At 33.6% G+C, this 24380-nt stretch overlaps 1 protein-coding gene across 10 annotated transcripts in view; it reads right to left on the bottom strand.

The window, feature by feature from the left end:
- The window catches only part of SUPT20H (SPT20 homolog, SAGA complex component), a 45613-nt gene that overhangs the window by 948 nt on the left and 20285 nt on the right, over nucleotides 1-24380 (bottom strand). For 3 of the 10 annotated variants that reach the window (XM_023508818.1, XM_023508816.1, XM_023508817.1), the window contains 16 exons: nucleotides 23273-23412; nucleotides 21046-21202; nucleotides 20894-20950; nucleotides 18907-18978; nucleotides 17670-17827; nucleotides 16542-16568; nucleotides 15942-15974; nucleotides 15103-15220; nucleotides 14529-14631; nucleotides 14229-14387; nucleotides 12209-12278; nucleotides 11553-11707; nucleotides 9215-9270; nucleotides 7283-7405; nucleotides 1865-1970; nucleotides 302-405 (listed from right to left, as the gene is read on the bottom strand). In XM_023508818.1, the coding sequence (XP_023364586.1) occupies nucleotides 302-405; nucleotides 1865-1970; nucleotides 7283-7405; nucleotides 9215-9270; nucleotides 11553-11707; nucleotides 12209-12278; nucleotides 14229-14387; nucleotides 14529-14631; nucleotides 15103-15220; nucleotides 15942-15974; nucleotides 16542-16568; nucleotides 17670-17827; nucleotides 18907-18978; nucleotides 20894-20950; nucleotides 21046-21202; nucleotides 23273-23412 (1638 nt within the window). Of the gene's footprint in view, nucleotides 1-301; nucleotides 406-1864; nucleotides 1971-7282; nucleotides 7406-9214; nucleotides 9271-11552; nucleotides 11708-12208; nucleotides 12516-14228; nucleotides 14388-14528; nucleotides 14632-15102; nucleotides 15221-15941; nucleotides 15975-16541; nucleotides 16569-17669; nucleotides 17828-18906; nucleotides 18979-20893; nucleotides 20951-21045; nucleotides 21203-23272; nucleotides 23413-24380 lie in introns of all 10 variants that reach the window. The other 7 variants (XM_023508814.1, XM_023508812.1, XM_023508813.1 and 4 more) reach the window with 3 other exon arrangements.

Below are 24380 nucleotides of genomic sequence, written 5' to 3'. Positions count from 1 at the left end.
CACTTAACAACCGTCTATTGCAAAATATACTACAAACTAGAAAAGTATGTTAATGTTGCCACCAGCACTTCATAAGAGATTTTAAATCAGGAAAAGAGTATGGCTTAAAGGTACAATATGTACTCAGTGCTCCAAGTTGACTGGCTAAAATGTCAGACTTATAAATAAAATTTGCTAAATTATTTACCAAATACTGTATAGTCTTAAAAGACAGTAATATAAAACTAAAGCAAGGTATTCTGAGGTATTTTTGGAGCTAAGTATCTTTAAAAATGTAATCAGAGTGAAGTTGCTGGATTACTTGTATCTGTTGCTGCTGCTGTTGAAAGGCAGAGGAGAGCTGGAATCTCTGCTGAGGAAGGCTTTGCTCAGGTCTGTTCTCGGCAGAGCCAAGCTGAGACAACACTACAGAGAGGAGAAGGGGAAAGCAGGCCAGTCAAAAGTTTGAAAGCTACCAGGGTTAGAAAAGGACAACACAGAAAATGAAATAATAGAAAAGTCAGCAGTATGATTAATCTTAAGTATCAAATTATAGACATTCCAGAATAAATTTAGTATAGTCTCCTGTTAGTTAATGGAACTTTCTGGACAAGGAAAGGGAAGAGACTGCAGGTGTACCAAAGCACTTATATCCCTTCCTCTCTTGCATCTCAATGAAATTTGATACTGGTGCTATTTTGTTTAGAAGACTTTTTCAATGTAACATGAAAGCACATTATTTTAAAAATATAACCGAAGTAGAAAAAGAGGGATTGGAAATCCAAGCTATCATAACAATAAAGCTGGCAGACAATTGCTTTAAACAAAAATGCTGCAATGAGTATTAACAACAAAGGTAGCAAACTAAGACTACACCTTATTTTTAGACCTGAGTAGAAAGACAGTTATTAGTTAAAACCCTCATTTTACAATGAGTACGTTTAAGACTTAACATGGTTTAAGTATAAAGTAATCAGTGACAAGTCTGTTGCTAACATTCTTACGATTTTTCAGCCTAGAGATCTTTCTACTAACTTACACTACAGCTATTTTAGGAGATTTATAACTTGCATGGTAAAGATATATACATATCTAAATTATGTAACAAATATTATTTCCAAAATAAAGGCTTTGATTATTCCATTCTAAACAACTCCTAAATTCAGACACCAGGAGTTACATAGGAATTCTAAGGCCATTACAGTAAGCCCATAGTGATGATAACGTGAAAATATTGGCAACACAGTGAACTCATTCAATCCTCAAACTCTTACCATAGCTTTCTTATACATATGACGTATTGGTTTTAATTAAATATGAAGTTAGAACTGTCTTCAATAGAATAATATTCATTAAGGGTAAATCTGGCTCACCATTTACTGCTGAAGTAGTGAATAGTAATTAGTTTAATCTCACTTTCTTCAAAAGATAAAGTGGCTTACAGAAGTTATGCTATTGACAAGTAAGGTTCAAGTCATTTATACAACTACAAGCTACCATAAAGATGGTATTATCTAGAAAAATGCAACCACAATAACCCAGGAAAACTGGAAAGTTATTAAGATAACTAAGACAACTACTGGCAAATACTGAAAACAGCATTAGTAGTTTCCTAATAAGTTGTATAACTATGTAAAATTTTGCCAGTAAATGGTAAGACGAGGAAAGCACAACTGCTATAAATAGATGTTAAGTTAAAACTCTTAATCAACTGTTGAATGAAAACATCTTAAGACAGTCATCAGTTAATCAATTTAATTGTTTACACATTAAATACAACTAATTTTTCCCTGAGTATTGCTGGCAAAGGAACTTAAGTGGTGAGATCTAAAATGGATTAAATACTTTCAGTAAATTCAGCAGATGAAGTTATGAAAATACCTACCAGCTGCCTGTGACTGCACAAAACTTCCTACTCCAGTAAGGTTAATAACAGCAGCTTGCTGAGCAGATAAGGCCTGTTCTTGAGTGGTTTTACCTTGTTCAGAACCCTGAATAAAAAAATAATATCGACTTATACAAAAAAGGAAAAACAACTTTGAGTTGGTAAAAGAAATTAGAATCTATTTTTCTGTATAAGACGAGGTCTTATAAAAAGAAAAATGTAGGGGAAAGACTTAAAAGGTATTTGAATAAGCAAAACTAAAAATTTATGGTATTTTGAAAAAAAACTTTGTTTTCTGAATTGAATCTGTACTTGTTTATAATTTTATGCTATATTAATACCTCATTAAAACAATTTTTTAAAGCTTAAAAAATCCTTTGTAACAAAAACATAAGTGTTGGAACTTTTAGCCAGCAAAGTAAGTTTAAAAAATACAGATAGTAAGAAAAAACAAAACTGTCCTTATTTGCATATGACACAACCATCTATGCAGATAATCCTGAGGAATCTATAGAAAACATACTAGTTAAGTTCAGTAGGATTGCAGAACAAACAACACACAAAAGTCAATACTAATGTACTACTAACAAACGTGGCAACAAATTAAAAATAATACCACTCACAATTGGTCACAAAAGGAAAAAAACTCACTATTTGGGAGGCTGAGGCAAGAGAATCACCTAAGACCAGGAGTTGGAGGTTGCTGTGAGCAGTGTGACACCACAGCACTCTACTGAGGGCGATAAACCCCCCCCCAAAAACAAAAACAAACAAAAAACAGATATAAACTGAATGTATAGCCCTAAGTCCCAAATTTTCTTCTGTGCTTTCTTCTGACAGTTTTATAATCTCCTATTTTAAATCTTGATCCATTATCAGTTATTTTTTGTATAAGAAAGTGTGTGGGAGGATAATCGGTGGGACCTCACCTACTATGTATATTGCAAGCGTACATGTCAAATATATTACAGTAGAGTATAAATGTCTAAATACAACAATTAAGTGAGGTGAATGATATGCTGACCAGTTGGATGTGAACATTCTAGATGGTATATAGAGTCTGTACACTGTACCCCATAAATGCAGTAATGTATACAATTATGATCTAATTAAAAAAAAAGTATGTGACAGACAACAAACAAACAAACAAACAAACAAAAAATATATATAAGGTTTTGTATGCCAAAACTATAAAACAATGATTTTGGCTTAAACAGAAACACAGTTTTTGTGGATTGGAAGACTCATAATAAAGACAACAATTCTATGCCAAACTGATCAAAAGGTTTAACTCCATTTCTTAAAAATCCAGCAACGTATTTTGTAGATATAGACAAGATGTTTCTAAATTTATATGGAAAAGTAAAGGATTTAGACTAGCTGCAATAATTCGGGAAAACGAGGAAGTGGGAAGAAGACATTGTGCCCAATTTCAAGACTTACTACATAATCTACACAGCGATCACAACAGTGTGGTACTAGCCAAGGAAGAGATACAAAGATCATCAATGGACAATAACAGAGAACCCAGAACAGTCCCACACAAAATAGAGCCCACTGACCTTTGATAAAGTTAATTCAAATGAGGAAGAATGGCTTTTTCAACAAATGGTGTTGGAGCAATTGGACAGTCATAGGAGGAAAAAAAAAAAAGAACCTGGAGCTAAGTCACACACTTTCTTATACAAAAAATAACTGATAATGGATCAAAATTTAAAATAGGAAATTATAAAACTGTCAGAAGAAAGCACAGGAGAAAATCTGGAAATTAAGGCTAGATAGAGTTTTTTGGACATAACACTTAAAAGCACATTCCATAATGGAAAGAAAATATTAACTTGGACATCATCAAAATTAAAAACTTTTCTGCAAGACACCCTTTGGTAACACCTAAAATAATGTCTGAAGTAACATTTCAGTAGTTATATTTATCTTGAGGGGACCTCCATGTGTATAGAAGGAAACTACACAGAAGAGCACAGAGCTGACAGTAGCGATGCTCTTAAAACTTGAAACCCAGTTCATGAAATGAACAACAGAAAACAGCAGAGTACCATCATCTCCCCAATTGCTATCATAAAACAACCAGGAAAAAAAAAAAAAAAACCCAGCTGAAAAACCCAAATTTCCTCCCTAAAAACACCCTACAAACCTAAAGATTGTAAGGCAACACCACCAACAGAATTAATGCTGGAATAATGAAAAAACACCTGAAATAAGAAATACAAATACTTAGAAATGACTCACGCTAAAACCAAAAGGATGAAAAAGATATAAGCTAACACTACTCAGAAGTATTAATATGTACTAGAGATGAAGGTCATTTGCTAATAAGGCGTCAATTAATTAAGAAAATAATCCTAACTGTGTGTGCACCTACTATTAGCAAAAATTAATAGAACCAAAAAAGGATATTTAGAAATTTCCAGTTTTTGTTAAAGACTTCAACACTTCACATAGAAAGAAAATCAGTAGAAATGCAGAAGACCTAAACAATATCAGCAAATAACGTGATCTAACACAGAACACTCCTAACAACAGTAAAATACATTTTCCCAATCATACCATATGGAATATTATCAATAGAATATCATCCAGACAACATTCTGGAGCATAAAAAAACAAACTTAAAATATGTTATCAGACCATAGTAGATTTAAACTAGATTATCAACTACATAAAGGTATCTAGGAGATTCCCAACTACTTAGAGATCAAACAACATATTTAAATAACCCAGTAAGAGAATTTGTGGAACATTAGAAATTTCTATGGAATAAAATGAAGGCACAACATAACAAAATTTGTGGAAAGCAGATTAAATAGGGTTGAGAAGGAAATGTGTAACAATAATATTTAGGTCATCCCAATAATCTAAGTTTCTACTTTAAGAAACTAGACAACTATAATCCAAGAAAATCTTCCAGAAATAAAGAAGACATGAATCTACACATTAAAAAGACCCACAGGAAAGACACGGACAGATCAATTCTGACATATAGCTATGTAAAAATATAGATCTAATAGATAAAGACAAACAGTAGGGGCCTCTAAACAAAATGATTTAATAAATAAACTTAGAAGAGCAATATAAGAAGACTGGCATCGGATTTCTCAAAAACAAAGCCAACACTAGGAAACATTTTCAATAAATTTAAAGAAAGAAACCCACCTATAGAACACTTAGAAGAAAACACAGTAAAAAAGAATCATGACATTGGATTTCATGGCAATGATCTTCAATAAGATACCAAAAGCACAAACAATAAAAGTAAAAGCAGATAAAATGAACTACATCAAAATGTAAAACCTTTGTGCAAAGGACACAATCAATAGTGAAAAGTTGGGCAGCGCCTGTGGCTCAAAGGAGTAGGGGACCGGCCCCATATGCCAGAGGTGGTGGGTTCAAATCCCAGCCCCGGCCAAAAAAAGCAAAAAAAAAAAAAAAAAAAAGTGAAAAGTCAACCCATGAATGGAAGGACATCTTTGCAAGTCATATATCTGGATATAAAGAATACATGAAGAACTACAATTCAACAACAACAAAAAAACTTGATTAAAAATGAGCAAAGGGCCTGAATAGACTTTCTCTAAAGAAGATATGCAAAAGGCCAGGAAACATATGAAAAGATGCTCCACATCACTAATCATTAAGGAAAAGCACAGTATCACCTGACACCCATTAGGATGGCTGCTGTTTAAAAAAAAAAAGCCGCAAACCACCACCACCAGAAAATAACAAGCATGGAAGGATATACGGATAAATTAAATAGAATCTTTGTACACTGTTGGTGGGAAAGATATAAATGCTATAAGCCACTATGGAAAACAGCATGGTACTTCTTAAAAAATTAAAAATGGATGAACACATGACTCAGCAATCCAATTTCTGGGTATATATCCAAAAGAACTGAAAACAGGGTCTCAAAGAGATGACTGACTATATACCTATGGTCATAGCAGTAGTATTCACAATAGCCAAAAGATCGAAGCCACGCAGTATCCATCAATGGATGATGGATAAACAAAATGTGGTCTATTCAGCATTAAAAAGGAAAGAGATTCTGGCACATGCTACAATACAACATGGACAAACCTTGTTTCACTTTATGCTAGTAATCAAAAAGGACAAATATGCCAGACACAAAAGAGTCACTTCCATTAGATATTTTAAGTAGATCAACTCATAGAAACAAAGTAGAATGGTGACTGCCAGGAGGTACGAAGAGGGGGAAATGGACAAGTGTTATATATTGGAGGTAGAGTAGCAGTTTCATAAGATGAAAAAGTTCTAGAAATCTGTTGCACAATGTTTATTACACTTAACACTACTGAAATGAATACTTAAAAATGGTTAAGATGGTACATTTTATGTGTATTTTACTATAGCTGAAACATTTTTTTTAATTAAAAGAAAGCCAACCAAGGATTTTATATTCAAACAATCCTTATTGTGCTAAGAATAAAAAAACTAGTTTTGAATGTGCCTTTTAAAAACAATCTACCAGAAAATGAGCTTTAGCTAACTAAGGCTACTGGAAAAACCTGGGCAAAGGCTTCATATAATTTAACTGTGAGCTACAGAAACTCTAGGGGTGAGACCCAGGAATCAGTACTTTTTAGTTTCCCAGATGATTCCAAAACATAGCCAAGGTTTAGAAACACTTTACTTCTTCTCCCTACTTTAATTTACTTCAGCTCTTACTCAATTTCTTTTGTTGAGCAGTGTACACATATTTGTTTTTGTCTGTGTTCCCACTGCCCTATACTTCATGATATTCCAATTACATCAAAATCCTTTGAACAGAAAGACAATGACTGGATAGAAAATATGTATGTAAGCCACAGGGGCAGAAAAGACCTAAGTTTGAATCTCTGGCTCTGCCACTCTCCGTGTGGCTATGAACAAGTGTCATTCTTTTTTTTTGAGACAGAGGTTCTCTATGTTGCCCTAGGTAGAGTGCCGTAGCATCACAGCTCACAGCAATCTCAAACTCTTGGGCTTAAGCGATTCTCTTGCCTCAGCCTCCCAAGCAGCTGGGGCTACCGGTGCCTGCCACAATGCCGGCTATTTTTTTGTTGTAGTTGTCATTGTTGTTTTTAGCAGGCTCAGGCTGCGTTCTAACCCAACAGCCCCGTGTATGTGGCCAGCGCCTTAACCACTGAGCTATGGGCACCAAGCTGAACAAGTGTCATTTATCTGAATGTAATTCCTACTATGCAAGATGCAGGTGACATCATCTATTCTATATGGCTGTTTCATTACAAATAGGCACCAATAACTGAGAGATACTATTGTTAATAAAGAAAAACACTATAAGAAACGTTTGTTTCAATAAATAAAAGCCTTGATTGTAATACACAAACACAGGTTATAATTTCTATGGTAAAAGCACATGCAAGACCAGAAAACACACACCTGCTCCCCAGGTGGCTGAAGACTTGAAGTTGTAGGCTGCTGAGGTTGTTGTGGCGTGAACTGAGATAGCTGCTGTTGCTGCTGTTGCTGCAGGGTGTTAAAAATGAGTGAACCACCTGGAAGCTATTAAGAATTTAAACAAGAATTAACCAAATTCACATTTTTATATAAAATCGTTAAATTTCTTTATTCCACATAAAAATACCTCAGTGACTAGGTACTATGCAAATCACTGAGGAAATAGAGATGAACAGAAACCAAAACCTATTGACAGCCCTTAAAAAAAGATCTATTTAGAAACAATTTTAAGTGTTATTACTTTGAGTTCCCAAATGTTAATACCTCAAACATAAAATCTACCCAAATTTACATACCATTTTTCATTTTACTCTTCTTATGTATCAATACCAAAGAGCATTAAATGCATTAGAAAGAAAAAGCAAGAATCTTGGGAATCAGAAATGTATATTAAGAAAACCTATCCTCCAAAATTTATTCTAGCTTTGCTAAAAATTCAGAAATGCATGAATTTCTATATAACATAGTAAAGAATTCTGAAGCTGAAAAAAAAAGCATATTAGATATCTATACTTGGTTTGGAGACCATAATCTGCTGTCCCTCTGAAATATAAATTGATTCAAATTAAAAAAAATAATTTAAGAAGCATCCAGAAATTTTATGTTAATAATTAAAACAATGTTTTCCAAATGCACCAGAAAATAGCTTTTTCATTTTTAAGCTATAGGGATTGAAGTTATAAGTACTCTGAGGCCTTACCAGAATGTCTACAATAGTACCAGCTATCAAATTTTAGGTCTGTATAGGCATCTTTTGGTCAAAATATCTACATCCAACACAGCTCACTGTTAGGTAAATTTGGACATAGCACAGATTGGTCATCCTTTCCTCAATTAGCAGATGGTAAATATAGAAAAATGTAATAAATTCATAAGGTGGCTTTGTCTTTATTCCTTATTATCAGTGCTAAGACTGATCCTTGAGAGAAATTCCAGGGGCAATATGCAAGAAAGTAGGTTAAATAAACCAATGTGATCTGTGGTCTTGTCCATCTTACAAGAATATTGTTCCGCAAGTGCAGTCTGCATATACTGATGCTATTTGCATCTTGTATAAGAAATAAGTTTTAAGTTTTAGCTCTAACAAATTTCCCAATTGTTAATCCTGAACACTAGTTTGGTTGATCTGTTATTTCTCAATAATCCAAAGCTCTATCACTTATATCTTTAAATCTTTACATTTATGTCTATCTTTAAGTTCTTTATATAATCCCACTCATCTTCCAAACTACTAGCTTAATACCTTACTCCTTCTTTAAATTAGAGGACCTCACATAAGACCCCAAATATTGTGAATTTATGTGTTATAAAATTTCTATTTTCTATCTCTATGAATATAGACACTAAAAATATATATGTACATTTAAGAAAAAAATAAGCCTCATCATTAGTTGCGTACTATAATCCAACAAGCATTTACTGAATGACTATTAGGTGCCCACACCTATATTAAGAAATCATACCCTCCTCAGGAAATGAATAATTTAAAAAATCTCCATTCAAGCACAAAATCTATTATAAGCAACAGTATTACATATATGTATATGTTGGGAGAGCAATTATTTCATAAGTATATCCACTACTATTATTGCAGACAAGTATCCTTGGAAGGTGTCAGTTCTCTCTATTGGAATAGCTAGTTAACTAGGTAAGGCTGCTGGAGCCAGTGAAAGTATGCTATATAGAATGAACACTGCCTAAAGCCTCCTTATCCACCTGACCACACAAACACAGCAACAGCAATCACACCCTTAGAAATCTCTAAACAGAATTCAAAATTTTAAATGCTAATTATGTACAGATAAAAAAATTAAAATATAAAAACATCAATCAAAAGCAGTTTTTCAGGTTTACCTGGAGGAGATTTAAGGGCCTGAGACTTGAAGTATTTTTTAAACCAAATGGAACACCTGTTAAATGAAACTTATGGTTATAATAGAATTAAAACTTTGTAACACATAAAAATAATTTATACTTAGTATACTTAAGCACATTTTATGTATTCTGCACAGATGTGCTTATTGTCCATACTTTTAAAATATCTTTTAAAAAATCATCTTCTTCAGTATTTATCAATACTGAGATTATAATCAAAGATGTGGCACAGCATATGTACATTATATTCTACTATTTCAGAAACTGAGACTTCTTTTCCCTATTCTGACTGATGGCTGAACAAACAGTAAGCTAGAATTACTACAACACCACGAATATAACAAAACTATCACTGCTGTACAAACACCTGTCAGGTGCCTCTTCTTAAATTTCTCAGCACTGCATAGTATACCGTAATAATACCTCTAAGAAGTGGTGTGCTCTATCTTGTTTTCTAAACTACAAATGCTAATATTCAGAATGCTAAAGAATAATGAAATTTTATGTGTAATGATCAAAATCCAAAGTCAGGAAATAAGTGCTCTGGTAATTATGACCTTATTCCTAAAAATCTGTGATGCAATATACAGTCTATCTCAAAGCTGGGGAGAAGAACTTTTTACAATAAAGGCCCCAATGTAAGCTTTGTGGGCCACATGGGAGAGGGAACCATATGTTGCCTTGAGGCTGCAGGTTGCCCACCCATGCTGGTAACCCTGGTCTCAAAGTACGTGCATATTTTGCACACTAAAAAAATATGTATCTAGTACTCTCTATCAGATAATTTTATTTAAAACAAAAAGATGTGAGGCAAGAAATTCACCTGATAACTGCTGCTTGTTGTTTTAAAAAACTGAAAAGTAGGCTTGGCACTTGAAGCTCAGTGAGTAGGGCGCTGGCCATATACACTGAGGGTGGCAGTTTTGAGCCCAGCCAGGGCCTGCTAAACAATGACTAAATAATACAAAAAATAGCTGGTCATTGTGATGGGCGCCTGTAGTCCCAGCTACTAGGGAGGCTGAGGCAAGAGAATCGCTAAGCCCAAGAGTTTGAGGTTGCTGTGAGCTGTGATGACACAGCACTCTACCAAGGGTGACATAGTGAGACTCTGTCACAAAAAAAAAAAAAAAAAAAAGAAAAGTATAATCAGATAGAAATATGATGAAATTGATATTCCCTTTCTTCTTTTTAAGGTAGATGACATCTGTATAATGCTTTCTAGACTTCCAAGGGCTTCATTTATTTCTTTTAAGCACCAAAAAAAGTTAAGATATTTTTACTTCCATTTTAGAATGAATGAAACTGAAGAGAGAATTAAGTAACTTAACTTCTCCAAGGCTCCACAGTTAACAACTGAAACCACATGTCACTGGTTCAAGTGGTAGAGGTACATAAATGTAAATGTTCAAGATCTGATTCTGTTTCCAGGGCTTTTGTCACCAGAGTGCATTTAACTTATGTACATGTTTATTAAAATAAGAACACTAGCTAAAATCAGGAAATCATAGCAACATGTTAACATATGTTTTAATTATATTCTTTGGGTTCCCTTTCTTATAATTCATAGAAAGTGGGGTCTTCAATGCACAATGTGATCACAGTTCACTAAATCCTCAAATTCCTGGGCTAAATTGATCCTTCTGAACCAGCCTCCCCAGGTAGCTAAGACTACAAGTACACACCACTATGCCCAGCTAGTTTTTATTTTTTTATATTTTACATTTTGTAGAGACAGAGTCTTACCATGTTGCCCAGGTTGGTCTTGAATTCCTGGCCTCAGCAATCCTCGTATCTCAGCCTCCCAAAGTCATGGGATTATAGGAGTGAACCACTGTGCCCAGCCCACAGAATGCTTTTGACAAATTTTTCTGATTATGTTATTTTTCCTCAGTAGTGAGAAATTGAATTGTTGCAAAATATTACCATATATTCTTTGAAAGAGCATCAAAAAACCCCACAAGTTATTGTAACTGTTCACCTATGTAATAATAGCTGTTACTGAAAATGAAGATAACAAATATCTGCGAATGCAGGAGCAGTTTAAACACATCATCTGCATTTGTTCATTTAATACTCATAACTGTGATGCAAATTATTATTGCTATGCCCATTTTATTTACAAGAAAATGATACTCAAAGGGAACTTTCCCAAGATTACACAAATAGTGAGAGAACTTTAAAGGCTTTTGAAATCAAATACCTGAGATATAATACTGCATTAAATAATGACATTAAATGCCTGTCATACATAATATTCATATTTTTATGTTAGCATCTACTTTAGTCTTTCAGAGATTATTATTTCCAACATTCTGACCTGCTTGTGAAGCTGTCTGCATCGCACTAGGCAATGCATTTGGTAGAAGACCTCCTGAGGGCAGAAGTCCACTCAGGTTTATTCCTGTAGGAGTTATGGCACCAGTGTTACAGCCCAACATGGGGTTTGAACCACTCATCAAAGCCTGGGTCCCACTGCAGAAGAATAAAATAAAGTACTAAAATTCCACCATAAAAAGAAAAATCAATCACACAAGTCCTCAGATTAAAAAACAAGCAAACTACTAAACAAACACTGTTAGTCATTTCTGTCTTAATATCAATTTCTGGGCTTGATTTCATTTTATTGCTGAAAAGTGACAGCAAAGTTGGGTAAAATGAAGTACTCAGTATTTATTTATCAAGGTTTAAAATGTAATTTGAAAAAGTAAACTATTAACCAAGGAACTAAAAGATAACACAGAGTATAAACAGAAAAGTCCAAACTACTATTAAGTTATCATCTCAGTGCACTTTGTAGACGTGTCTTCTAAAATTAAAAATTCATGTGAAGCAGCTTCTGTCCATATCTTAACGATTCCCTTTCAGTTAAAGTAACATGCAATTTGTTTTAAATTTTAAATAAAAATTTATTTAGATTGGTGAAATTGTCTTAAAATGAACAAAAACACCCAACCAGGACATCAGCAAACTTACCAAACAGAGCCCACTACATTGATGAAGTTAAGTCCAGTAGAATTTGCCATGACCTGGGTGGCCGTAGTTCCTGTAGTTATAGATGTTACCATGGTGGAAAGAGGAATGGTCGTTACAGGCATTGCCTGGCTCAGAGACCTTTGCTGCTGAGCAAACTGAGTTAACAAAGTGGGCTGAGGGGTGAAGCCTGAATCTTGGGGAGTAGGGGTGGCAGAAAGGGTACTAGGAGTTGAGCTCTGAGCATCAGGAGGGTGTGGGGTCGATGAAGGGGTTGGTGTAGGAGTAGATGGCTTAGGAGTTCCAGATCCTGCTCATTGAGAAAAATAAAAATTGCTAGTTTGTTATAAATGGCCAGTCCTTTTTAAAATAAGGTTAATGGAATCTTACTTAGCACTGACAATTTGTTCCAGTTTTTTTTATAAGCAGTTAACTGTAAGTGTTAATTTCTACACATGATACATGAGTGTTGCTACACTCAATTACAATTAAGGATGCAGTATATCACATAAAACCCCATTAGAAATGCTATTACCATAACAGTAAAAATATACATTTGTATTCTACCCCAATACCCATTTGAAAGTTGGTTTCCTACAAGCTGCCTTTGGCCTAAAAAGTTCAAAAGGAATTCAAATTAATTTATTATTTGCAATCTTACTAATTCAAGACTACATTTTAAAATATTGCTTATTTAGTGTAACAGTCTGAGATAAACTATGAACATATTTAATAAATTACATGTGGTTAACAATTATATTTGCACCTAAATATACATGTTTAATTCCTAACACATCAAGTTTTCCCTGACACACAATTTACAAAAAACAGTAATAAAGCAAGTATTTGATAGATAATACTGCATCTTTAACAGTAACTGTGTACTTCTGTTTAAATGTAGAATGTATAGAAAATCTGTTGTGAATGAAGTATGCACAGTTTATCGATTAAAAAAAAAAAAAAAAAAAAAAACGAAAACAAGAAACAAAAACCAAAAAAGTAAAACCAAAAGCTCTTGAGGTGTTTTCTTTTTTAGCTTTCATGTCCTGCAGAAAGAAAGGAAAGAAATGTGAATGTCCAGAAGCTGTCACTCAACCCTTACTTAAAGTAACAACTGTGTGCAGTAGATTACCATAATCCATACCCACAACATAAGAAGTGTGAATAAGACTTTCAGAAAATTTATATATTTTTCTTTGTGCAAAACAAGAAGGCAGAAAAATTACACCTTTTGAGCTATCAAGATGAAGATGTTTACATCTAACGCGAAGACCACCCTATCACTGTGCAGTGTACTAAAACTTTCAGCACACATTAATTATCTACAAAAAAATCTAAAAAACTGGAATGCTTTTTTCCCCCAACTTGGTACCTAAAATATTCAGATATTTACTAAGGAAATTCTCCCAAACTAATATTAGCATTCTTGTATAACTCTTCTTGATGTTTCAAAAAAAAAAAAAAAAAGTACTCAATAGTAAAAACTACATTTTACTATCTTCTAAATAATGCTTTATGATCATCGCATTTAGTAACTGACAATAATTCATAAAAGAGTGTAGGGGTGTTTTTGAAACATTGGTTTTCAGTTTATTCTATCACCACCTTGGAACTAGTTGGCTTCTTACATATAACAATTCTTAAGACATTTTTTTTTCGTATCTGCCACATAGTTTACATAGAATTTAAAATAATCCTAGGGTATACTGGGATAAAAAACATTTTGAAGTCTTATTGCCATATGTAACTACCAGATTATTTTTTTAAGGAGATGTGTAGGCTGCAAATCTATAAGAAAGGTATACACAGAGTGCATACATAGATACAGAAAAACAAGTACAATTACAATAAGGACATTATACATACAATCAACAAGAGCTCTGCCTGAAGCTTCTCGCAACTTACACATTTTGGGTACACAGTACATTCAGATTTCACTATTTCATAGGTTGAAAAGCTGCCTTAAGAAACATTAATGCAAAAGCTTATGAAGACTTAAGGAAGAATTTAAGTTATGACTCACTTTGTGATGAGCTGGCAGGTGACAGGGTAGCTGGAGAAAGCATGCTACCTTGACTGAGATCCACAGATGACTTCCGAGAAAGACTCGGTGGCTTGGAAGAAGGAGGAGGAGTTGGAGATTTAAGAAAGCTGCTTGCCTGTTGTGGTGTAAAATAGTTACCTAGAAATAGAATGTAAGTTATTTCCCAAGTTACTACTCAAAATTCTGTTAAAGAAATAAGTATCAACAAAGTTTTAAAAAGAAATTATCATTGTATAGTATCTCTTACTCTAGATTATAGAAAGCTAAGAAATGTAATACCTGAGGAACTATTTCCTGAGCTTGAGGGAAGTTTGATGGGTGGAGGACGATGCTTTACTCCTTTCCCCAGTACTGAAGACTGAACTGACACAGTCTCAGGCTGCTAAAAGACAGTCACATTAAGAATACTTGTTAAAATCAATACCACTTTAATTCCCAGATAAAAGCACACAATTTATAACTGCAAAACAGTTATAGATTTAATATTACAGAGGAATATAATTTTATAAGACCCATGAAATGTATTATAGTAAACATAAAGGATAAGAAGATTTCTAAGGAAGAGGGTGGGAAGAAGCTTGAGGGAGAAAGGCAGAGTAAGACGAAGGCAAAGTTCCCACCCTTCTATGTCTATCGTTTCCAGGAAACTAACTGTTAAACTGTCAAAACCAGATGACTAGAACATGGGTGTTCATTATACTTTTCTAACTTGCCTACATTAAAAATTTCTAATACAGTTAAATCATTTTAAAAAGTTGAACTAAACGATACCCCCACCTCTCAAAAAATAATCTTTTAATATTTCTCAGACTCCTTGAAAAACAAGCACAAAAAGTAACAGTACTAAACACACTTCTGTTTCTTTCCCTGGAGAAAGTTGACTTAGACTGGCTGAGCCACTGGAGCTGTGTGACATCTTGATTGGACATTTGGCTTCGTTCTGGACCAATTCCTGATACTGATTAACTACCCTGTAATAGTAAGGGTAAATAGGTAAGGATTAGCTAACCCTGTTTTAAACACAAATTTGTTATATAAGAAATAATGTCTTAAAGGGAAATAAAAGTTCTATGAAAATTAACACAAAAATTTAAATCAAGCAGTTTCTTCGTGTTAAAAGCACATTCTTCTAACCTTTTCAATGACAAGCTAATGTCTAAAACATTTTGCTAGGTAACAGTCGGAAGACATACTTTGAATTTCTTATTTCTAATACAGAAATTTCAGCAGTTATTTAACTAATAAGCAACCAGAGGAAAATACTGCCTTGCTCTTAGATTCTGATTATTACCTATCTCCTTCCTTAACTATAGGAGATATCTCTTTTCTTATATGAAACTAAACTGTATTTTAAGTATTATTCTTTTATTTTCTTAATCTATGAAAATATCTGCTGTAGTAAGAACACTGGAAAAATGCAGTTAAGTGCCCTCCCAATCTCATCCTATGAAAACAACCATTCTTAACAGTTTGGCTTACCACAGAATCAACAGAATTTTAAAGTTGGAAGAGATTTTATTGCCTAATAATCTAATTTTATAGCTGAGGCTCATAAATAATGTTGTATGTTTAACCACTTAAAGGCATAACTAAAATCAAAGTTTTTGATTCCTAATAGAATACTCTCTATCTGATAATGGTGAAGTTTTCCCTATACTTTCTGACCAAAAATAAAGATGCAAATATTTTTACCTCTCAGCATCAGTCTTTGATCCAATAATAAACCTAAAATGTTTAAGATACAAAAAAGAGAGAAAAGTATTAAAGAGTTGTTGTATAAAACGCTGAAATTACTTTTTAAGTCTTCCATATTTTAGTACAAGTCTTCCATAGTTTAGTAACAGTAATTTTATAAATTGATATTCTACCAAGATTTTTTTTTAAATTAAAAATACATTTAAACTTACAAAGCAATGACCAAGTTTTACATGCATTATGAAATCACCATATGAGTAAATTAACTGACTTAATTTCAGGGAAATTTATTTAGGCCAAAATTTTTTTATCAGAATATAATGTGGAAGTTTACAAGGGATATACAACCTTATAAGTGTTGGCCCTGAAGCAAAAGCACTCAACTACCATGGACAAGGCCCTGGGCCTTCCTCTCACTTTAACCTTTGATTTCAGAAGTTATTTATGTCCACATAACAGGACCTTAGAATATATTTCAGATAAGGAAGATAGTTTATTTCCAATTCAAATAACATATCTCTACCAAGTTCTTTCATAGAATTTGACATTTACATGATTTCTTAACAGATTAAAACAGTGAGATTATTTTTTAATTACCAATTTGAATGATCATCTGTGGAGGAGCTAAAATATAAAATGTTAAAAAACCTTGGTTAATGCAACTCAAACTTTAACTACAGTTTTTAAATAAACTATTTTATGAATATGCGAGATAATAAATCATGCAGCATTTTTCCAGTGACTCTTGATAGAAAAGCAGACATTTTAATTTACTACCTACCTGTCAACCAAGTTAGTCAGTTTGCTTTTTGGACCAATTTTTTTTATGAGAGAACCTGTATTACCCTTGTGTTCTAGAACACTTAGTAAATTTTAAATGAAATATCTTTAAGTGAAAGATTTTTTTAAAAGTATAGGTGATCAAAATACATGATCTTTGTACTCTACATAGAGCAATAAAAACTGGTAATGTGAAAAAACTACCTAAAGATTCCCTAACTATTACTATTTCCTCTCATTGACTTTCATCTAGGTATTGGTGAGGTTACTTTTTAAATCCACCTTTCTACTGTAGTTTCAATTCGTATTTTGTGTAAGTAAAGGCTTTACAGTTTAATGTAAACCTGCTTCCTGACCTTTTCTGCTGAGCTCCTTTTTTTGTCCTTTTCAAAACAGCATCAATTTGATCAGAAAACAAAATAATAACACTAACAACAAAAACAAAGTACTGATATCCGTACTAAATAAAGTTTGTATGATTTGGAAGATCAACTATAAGGTCCCAAATAAGTATATTATGCACTGAGTCTGTCTCCTTACATGCAGTGCTGAAATAGCAGGGACCTTTTAATATTTATAGCAAATATGCTTTGCAGATGGCTCTGTACTGCGGTGGATAGCAAACATGCTTCCCTTTTAACATAACTGCCCCAATACTTCATGCTCATAGTCATAAGGGCCATAAAAATACCAAGAAGAATATCACAGGCATATCTTTCAAAGTAAGAATAAAAATAATTACACCACAGTTTTTAAAAAGAAATTATATTTTAAATTACTCTTGGACAACCTGGTATGTTTTAAGCTTACACAGGTTCACTACCAAATCTAATTAGTATACTTAACAAATGAATTCCCAAAGGGAAATTTTTATTCATTAATGGTTATTAGTAGTTGCTAAATTATGAATAACTGATTTTGTCATTAATATTTAACAGAACTCACGGTGATGGAGACATCTGGCTGTCACTTTCTTCATCTGCCTTACATGGCTGTATTTTACCATAGTAAAGGGGATCACCAAGTGACTGCAAGATGGTCAGTTTTGTTTTTTGATATTGATTACCAGCTTCACTTTCAAATACATAATCATCCTTTACATCCTGAAAGACATATAACATCCCAAATAAATACCTTCTCAAGTAAATAATCAGAATTAGTAAAAACTAGGAATAAATGACACACTAATTTACAACCAACAATACAAAGACACATGGACTGTAGGCCATAAAAATGTTTAAAGACTAAGAGAAAGACTGGGGTAATTTTTAAAAATACACACTAAACATACATCTAATAAAACATTAATATACACTGTGAAGTATAAATATATATGTTAAGAATATATCATTAAATATATTATACATAATTTGTATGCTGGGAATCCTAATAGTAACATTTATGGAACATCGTTGACACTCCGTAAGTACTGCCTCATACTCTTCACAATATGGAACTAAGCAGACAGGTTAAGTGACTCGTCTAGGGTCATCCCCCTACTGGCACCCTGGCCCCTCATGTTGCCCCACCTCTCCATGCTCAGCAAGACTGTACTGCTTTCTTTTCTACATGGTACTTTTACAAGTTCAAATGGAGTTTTAGTTTTTAGTTAACCAAGTTTGACAGAAATACAGTAGAATTTCATACTGGACATATGAATTAACAATATAATACTGAAAGGATTAAATTTCCAAAAGCAGATACATTTCTATTTGTCTGCTTTTACAATCATACATAGAAAACATCTCTCATCGTTTTACTCCTAGGGCTCATCTCACTTAACATACTATGACTATTTCTCTCTATAAGAAGTTATTATTACAATTAGAGGAACTTATACAAAACATCTCTGTCAAGAGACATCCTTAGAAGAATTTAATAATTTGAAGCAGAAAACTACCAATATGCAAACCAAAACAAAAATTAAATCTAATAAAGTGTTAACATATACTATTAAGTATAAATATATATGTACCTAGAATTTTAAAATTGCTCTTTAAAACAGAAACCATAATTTTGTATTAAAGTAAGAAAGTTGTATTTTGTCATTCATGAAACCCCATATAATCCTTTTTCAAAAAAAGGTCTTAAACTACAACATTTGCACTTTATGTTCAACGATAAATTCAGATCCCAGGATAGACAGACACAGCATCATTGGAAACACAAGCAACGATCTTACATGGGCTGGCCAGACTGTTGGTTGTGAGTCATCAGATTTGATAGACTTTTCTACTTTAGCATATTTCTCCACCTAATCAATCAAAGCAAATCAAGAGACACCAAATAAAATGGAATCAGTATTCTAACCAAAGAGAAGAACCTCATATATAACTCAACAATATGATATCTTTACTAGCACAAGAATTCTTGAATCACTAATATCACCAACTACTTAAGCTTAAGTGTAAAACTCCTCTGGTAAGTTCAGTTGTAACTTTAAAATAGACAGCAGCAAGAAGAAAGGGTGAGTAGAAGGAGGGGAGAGACGTAGAGAAGCAGGTTATAGGGTATAAGCATGTTTAAGACAAAAAGAAAAAATTCAATATTTGTTAACAGTAGGACTGCTATACTTAACAAAAATGTAATGTATACACACCCTGAATATCCTGGCTTGATCACCGCTACATATTATGTACATGCAACAAAATTTCATAGGTACCCCATAAATGTGCACAAACAAAGAAAAAAAAGGTATTATCCTCCCCCCAACCCCATTTATTATTTGAAATTTAGGTTAGGCTATTTCTATTTTTATGTTATTTTTTGCTATCAGCAACACTACACTAAACCGTCCTCATATTGTGTACAACTTTGATTATTTCCTTTAAATAAAGTTATAAATAAGTTAAAAAAAAAATTTTAATAACAAAATTAAATAAATAAATGTAATAAACACAGCTGGCTTTTCTAGATGGTGCCTCTTTTTTTGCTGTTTTTTTTCCCCATAAGCTGACACCTCATTTGTCCTTTAAGGGCTCTTCCTTTAGGAAAAGTAAAATGTCGGAGATATATTATGAACTAAGATCCTTTCCTTTTGGCAAACCTTTTAATGGAACAGGAGTTGTCATGTTAACAATGGGGACAATTAAAGGAGACAACATAAGATATAATACTAAATTTGATATCAGTTCCTGAATCTTTTCTACTTTCTAGCTACATATTCTGTATGTTCCAAGCATCTGATCATAAGAGTATTTTATACTCACTTAGGCACCTGTAAAAAATACCAGACTTCCTGCAAGAGAATCTACAATTTAACAAGTTCTCCAGGTTGCAGTTCTGCCAAAAGATAGTGTGGCTCACTTCCTTGAGTGATATATATAGTCTACTAATGTTTTTGGCTTTTTAATGTTTTTGTTTTTTATAAAAGTTCATAATGCTTTGTGCTTTGCATATTTTTGAAAACTTACAGATAGTAAGAATAGTGTATGTGCTAGACTGGAAAAAAAAAACAATAAATCTGTTAAAATAACTAAACAACTGTTAAGAGTTGAGTGAATAATAAGAATATGGGAGAGGGGCGGCACCTATGGCTCAAAGGAGTAGGGCACGGGTCCCATATGCCAGACGTGGCAGGTTCAAACCCAGCCCTGGCCAAAAAAAAAAAAAAAAAAAAGGGAGAAAAACAGGAAAATAAATTATAGGACCTCTTATCAGAATATCCCTCTCCTGTCTTCAAACATTTATAGTTCAAGCATTAGAATATGACCTGAGGATCCTAATCTTGGTCGCTGCTTCAGTATTATGAATCTATTAACCAGTTTGATAAAAGAAGCATTATTAGATGTTCCTATATAACTTTTTATTTTTTTATTAAATCATAGCTGTGTATAATAATGCAATCATGGGGTACGATGTGCTGGTTTTATATACAATTTGAAATAATTTCATCAAACTGGTTAACACAGCCTTCATGGCATTTTCTTAGTTATTGTGTTAAGACATTTACATTCTACACCTAGTAAATTTCACATGTACCCTTGTAAGATGTTCCTATATAACTTAATGTGCTTCCAAAAATGAGCAGCTGAATTTTTGAAAAAAAGTCATTTTGTTTTTAAAAGAATTAAGTATAAATTAAGTATATTTTGTTTTCTTAAAGTATAAACTACCTAATCATAGAACGTAATTAAAAACCTTGTATAAAAGTTCATGAACTGACTCACGTCCACTTCAGAAGGCATGGCCAAATTACAGGGACTCCGTTTCCACATATCTACACACTGAAAATTATAAACAGTATGAATACACAGAAAATTCAAAATAAAGCAAGCTTTTTGATTTAACAATAAGATTCATTTAAAAAATACCTACTTACATTTCCTGCTTTAGAAATTTTGAGGTCATAATGCTGACCTGCTTTTCTTTCCTTTCTTTTTTCTAAGAAATCAAGTAATCTCAGCTGAGGAGGTGGAGGACACTGAGACAGATCCTGCTGCCGATTCAGAGATGACCTGGAGTATCTCTTGAAACATCTGAAGATTAGAACTAAACATAGTTAATAAAAGATACTCATCATATATACGTGGGTTTAAAATGAGGACACCCTAAACATATAATTAAATCACAAATGTTTACAGAACACTACCACTTGCCAAGCAAAGTGCTAGAGACACTGGTGAAATAAGGTAACAGTCCAGAGGGAAAGAGACATTTGCAAGTAAACGGATAATTTGACACTTCAGATGGCAATAAGCAGTAAGTGAAAACAAGAGTAATGCGGTTAAAGGATAGGGAGGACAACACTAGGGAAAGGAAGAAAGGGAATTAAAGAACTCTGATGAAATCACATGTAAGCTAAGACAGTAATGATGAGGAGAAACTAGCTTTAGAAAGATTGCAGGGGGAATGAGGGGAGACAACTTCTAGTGTCCAACTAATCTGGCATATGAAACTCTGAAATTGCTACTCCATTTTAAGAAGTAAAACACTGGGCAGTGCCTATGGCTTAGCAAGTAGGTTGCCGGCCCCATATACTGAGGGTGGCGGGTTCAAATCCGGCCCAGCCAAACTGCAACAACAACAACAAAAAATAGCTAAGTAAAACACGGAATAAACTGAAAAATCAGCAATTCTTAACACCATCATAGACATGGAGTCACAGGGCAAACTACTGCCCCCCAATCTAGAGTGACCAACAAGTGAATAGAGAGCACTATGGCTTACTGGAGCAGAAACTCATAAGGGTAAATGTCCTTAGAAACCAGTGCTAAGTAGGGGAACCTAAAGTATAACATGAATTGCTAAAGACTCAGCATGGACAAGTTTGAGAGATCAAAAACCCCAAGGGTACCCAGTTGTTGGACACTCACAACTTGGAAGTTTTATCTCCAGGAGTCTGAAGAGGTCCTCACAGTGAATACTGGGGAAAACCACAAGGGGAGTGGGGGGTGGGGGGGTGTAGATGGGACAGAGGTATAGGGCAGGGCATGGGGAGGAGAACCATTTTGAAAAACCAGGGAATGAATATTTGAGGTGCTGAGGAAGGAATAAATTTGGGTTGCTTCAAAAATAGAAAAAAGATAAGTGAAACTAAAGCATCAGAGTTTGCATAATAGATAAGGTCAGACAGCAAGGCAATGGCCTTGCAGACCAATGGCAATGTTTAGATTTAACGTAAAATGCTATACTTTTAGAGTAATTTAAATAAGGGATGCAGGATATGGTTTGAAAGTTTTTAAAAGATTACTCTAGTTTTTTAATATGGTGAATAGATAGGAAGCAAAAGTGGAAGCAGGGAGACCAACTAGGAGTTTATTTCAGAAGTCAAGATGAAGATGATAGTAGCTTGGTATAAGGTACTGAACAGCAGGAATGAAAAAGAGTAAAAGAAGACTTTACAGGGCTGTGATGGATCCTAGATGAACTCTTCCATTATTTCCAAAGGTATAACCTTTTCCTCTGAATATACTATTCGTATAATACATTATGGAATTTAAAAAAGGGCTAAGTTTCTCAAGTCTCTTCAGATTTAAAGAAGTTCCAAAGTGGGCAACCCAAATAATTAAAGAATACTTAATGATCAGCAAACTATAACTGCAGTCCAAATTAATAAGTACTCTTTTATTTTATTAGAGAAGAGATAGCTAAAACATTTAAAGACAAATTACCATGTTATAAAAGACAGTTGTAAACTGACTTCTAAAACTGTGATCATATTTTTCCAAATTCTAGAAAATTATGAATTTCCTAATGAATTATTCATTACTAAAATTATTGAAGAAATTACTCTTTCTGTTCATATCAGATCTCTTCCAGCTTCTCTACCTTTTTGGTGAACAGACTATAAAACTGAGAAGACTAAAAGACTACAGAAAATTCATCACTTCAATACAAAGCAGAGAACATTAAATCACAATACATAAAAAATACTATACAAGGCTATTAAAAATCCTATTTCAATTTTCAAAAAATCAGAGCACTTAAACTCTGAAAGAAAAGTTTTTATAGATAGAATATGTGTATTTATTATACATAAATAGTAAAATTTAGAGCTACTTGTCACAGATGTGTCTCTTGGTTCACCCCTTCACAATGCCAATTACCTTTTCATTGGGCGAGTGTTCATCTTTTGCTTATTATAGAGCAGTCTGTTTGCAGTGCAAGTTACTGCTATAGAAGGATCAAGACATAGTGGTTCAGCTGTAGCTAGGATCAGCTGGCTCTCAAGCACAAGTTTGTCTTCCTGAAATTTGTAGGAGTGTGTATTAACACAGGATTTAAGATTTTCAAAGATGTAATTATACATATCACATAATCTAGAAATATTCCCTGCAATTCTGCTAAGGACTATAATAAAATATAATATTTCAAGTTCCAATGTTAGCACATAAACCTAGAAACTTGACAGCATTAAGAAACTTCTAATAGAAATCTGATATAGGCATAACCTCCTTTTATTATGCTTTGCATATATTTTGCTATTGTACAAACTGAAGGTCTGTGGCAACTGCACTTTGAGCCATGTCTCCTGGTGCCATTTTCCCAACAATATCTGTTCACTTTATGTCACCATGTCACATTTTGGTAATTTTTTTCAATATCTCAAATATTTTCATTATTTTATCCATTACAGTGTTCTTGATGTTACTTTTGGAGCATCACAAACAATGCAAACTTAATAGATAAATGTTGTGTGTGTACTGACAGCCCCACTGACTGGCCATTCCTTTGTCTCTCCTTCTCCTCAAGCCTTCCTGTTCTGAGACACAATATTGAAAACAGGCCAATTAATAACCCTACAATGGCCCATAAGTGTTGAAGTTAAAAAGTCCACAGGTCTTTCTCTTTAAAATGATTAAGCTTAGTGAGGAAAGCATGCCAAGACAGGCTGAAAGCCAGGCCTCTGGGCCAAATAGCCAGACAAGCTGGGAATGCAAAAGAAAAGTTCTTGAAAGAAGTTAAAAGTGCTACTCCAGTGAACACAAGGATGGTAAGCATTGCTGATAGAGAAAATTTTAGTGATCTGGATAAAAGATCATGTTAGCCACAACATTCCCTTAAGCCAAAGCCTAATCCAGAGCAAAACCTTAGCTCTCTTCAATTCCATGAAGGCTGAGAGAGGTGAAAGGGCTGCAAAAGAAAAGCTGGAAGCTAGGAGACATTAGTTCATGAGGTCTGAGGAGAAAAGCTGCCTTTTTTTTTTTTTTTTTT

The sequence above is a fragment of the Otolemur garnettii genome, unplaced genomic scaffold (assembly GCF_000181295.1).
Source record: "Otolemur garnettii isolate 467f Iridium unplaced genomic scaffold, OtoGar3 scaffold00278, whole genome shotgun sequence".
NCBI lineage: Eukaryota > Metazoa > Chordata > Mammalia > Primates > Galagidae > Otolemur > Otolemur garnettii.
This window is presented reverse-complemented; position numbering and strand designations above follow the sequence as displayed.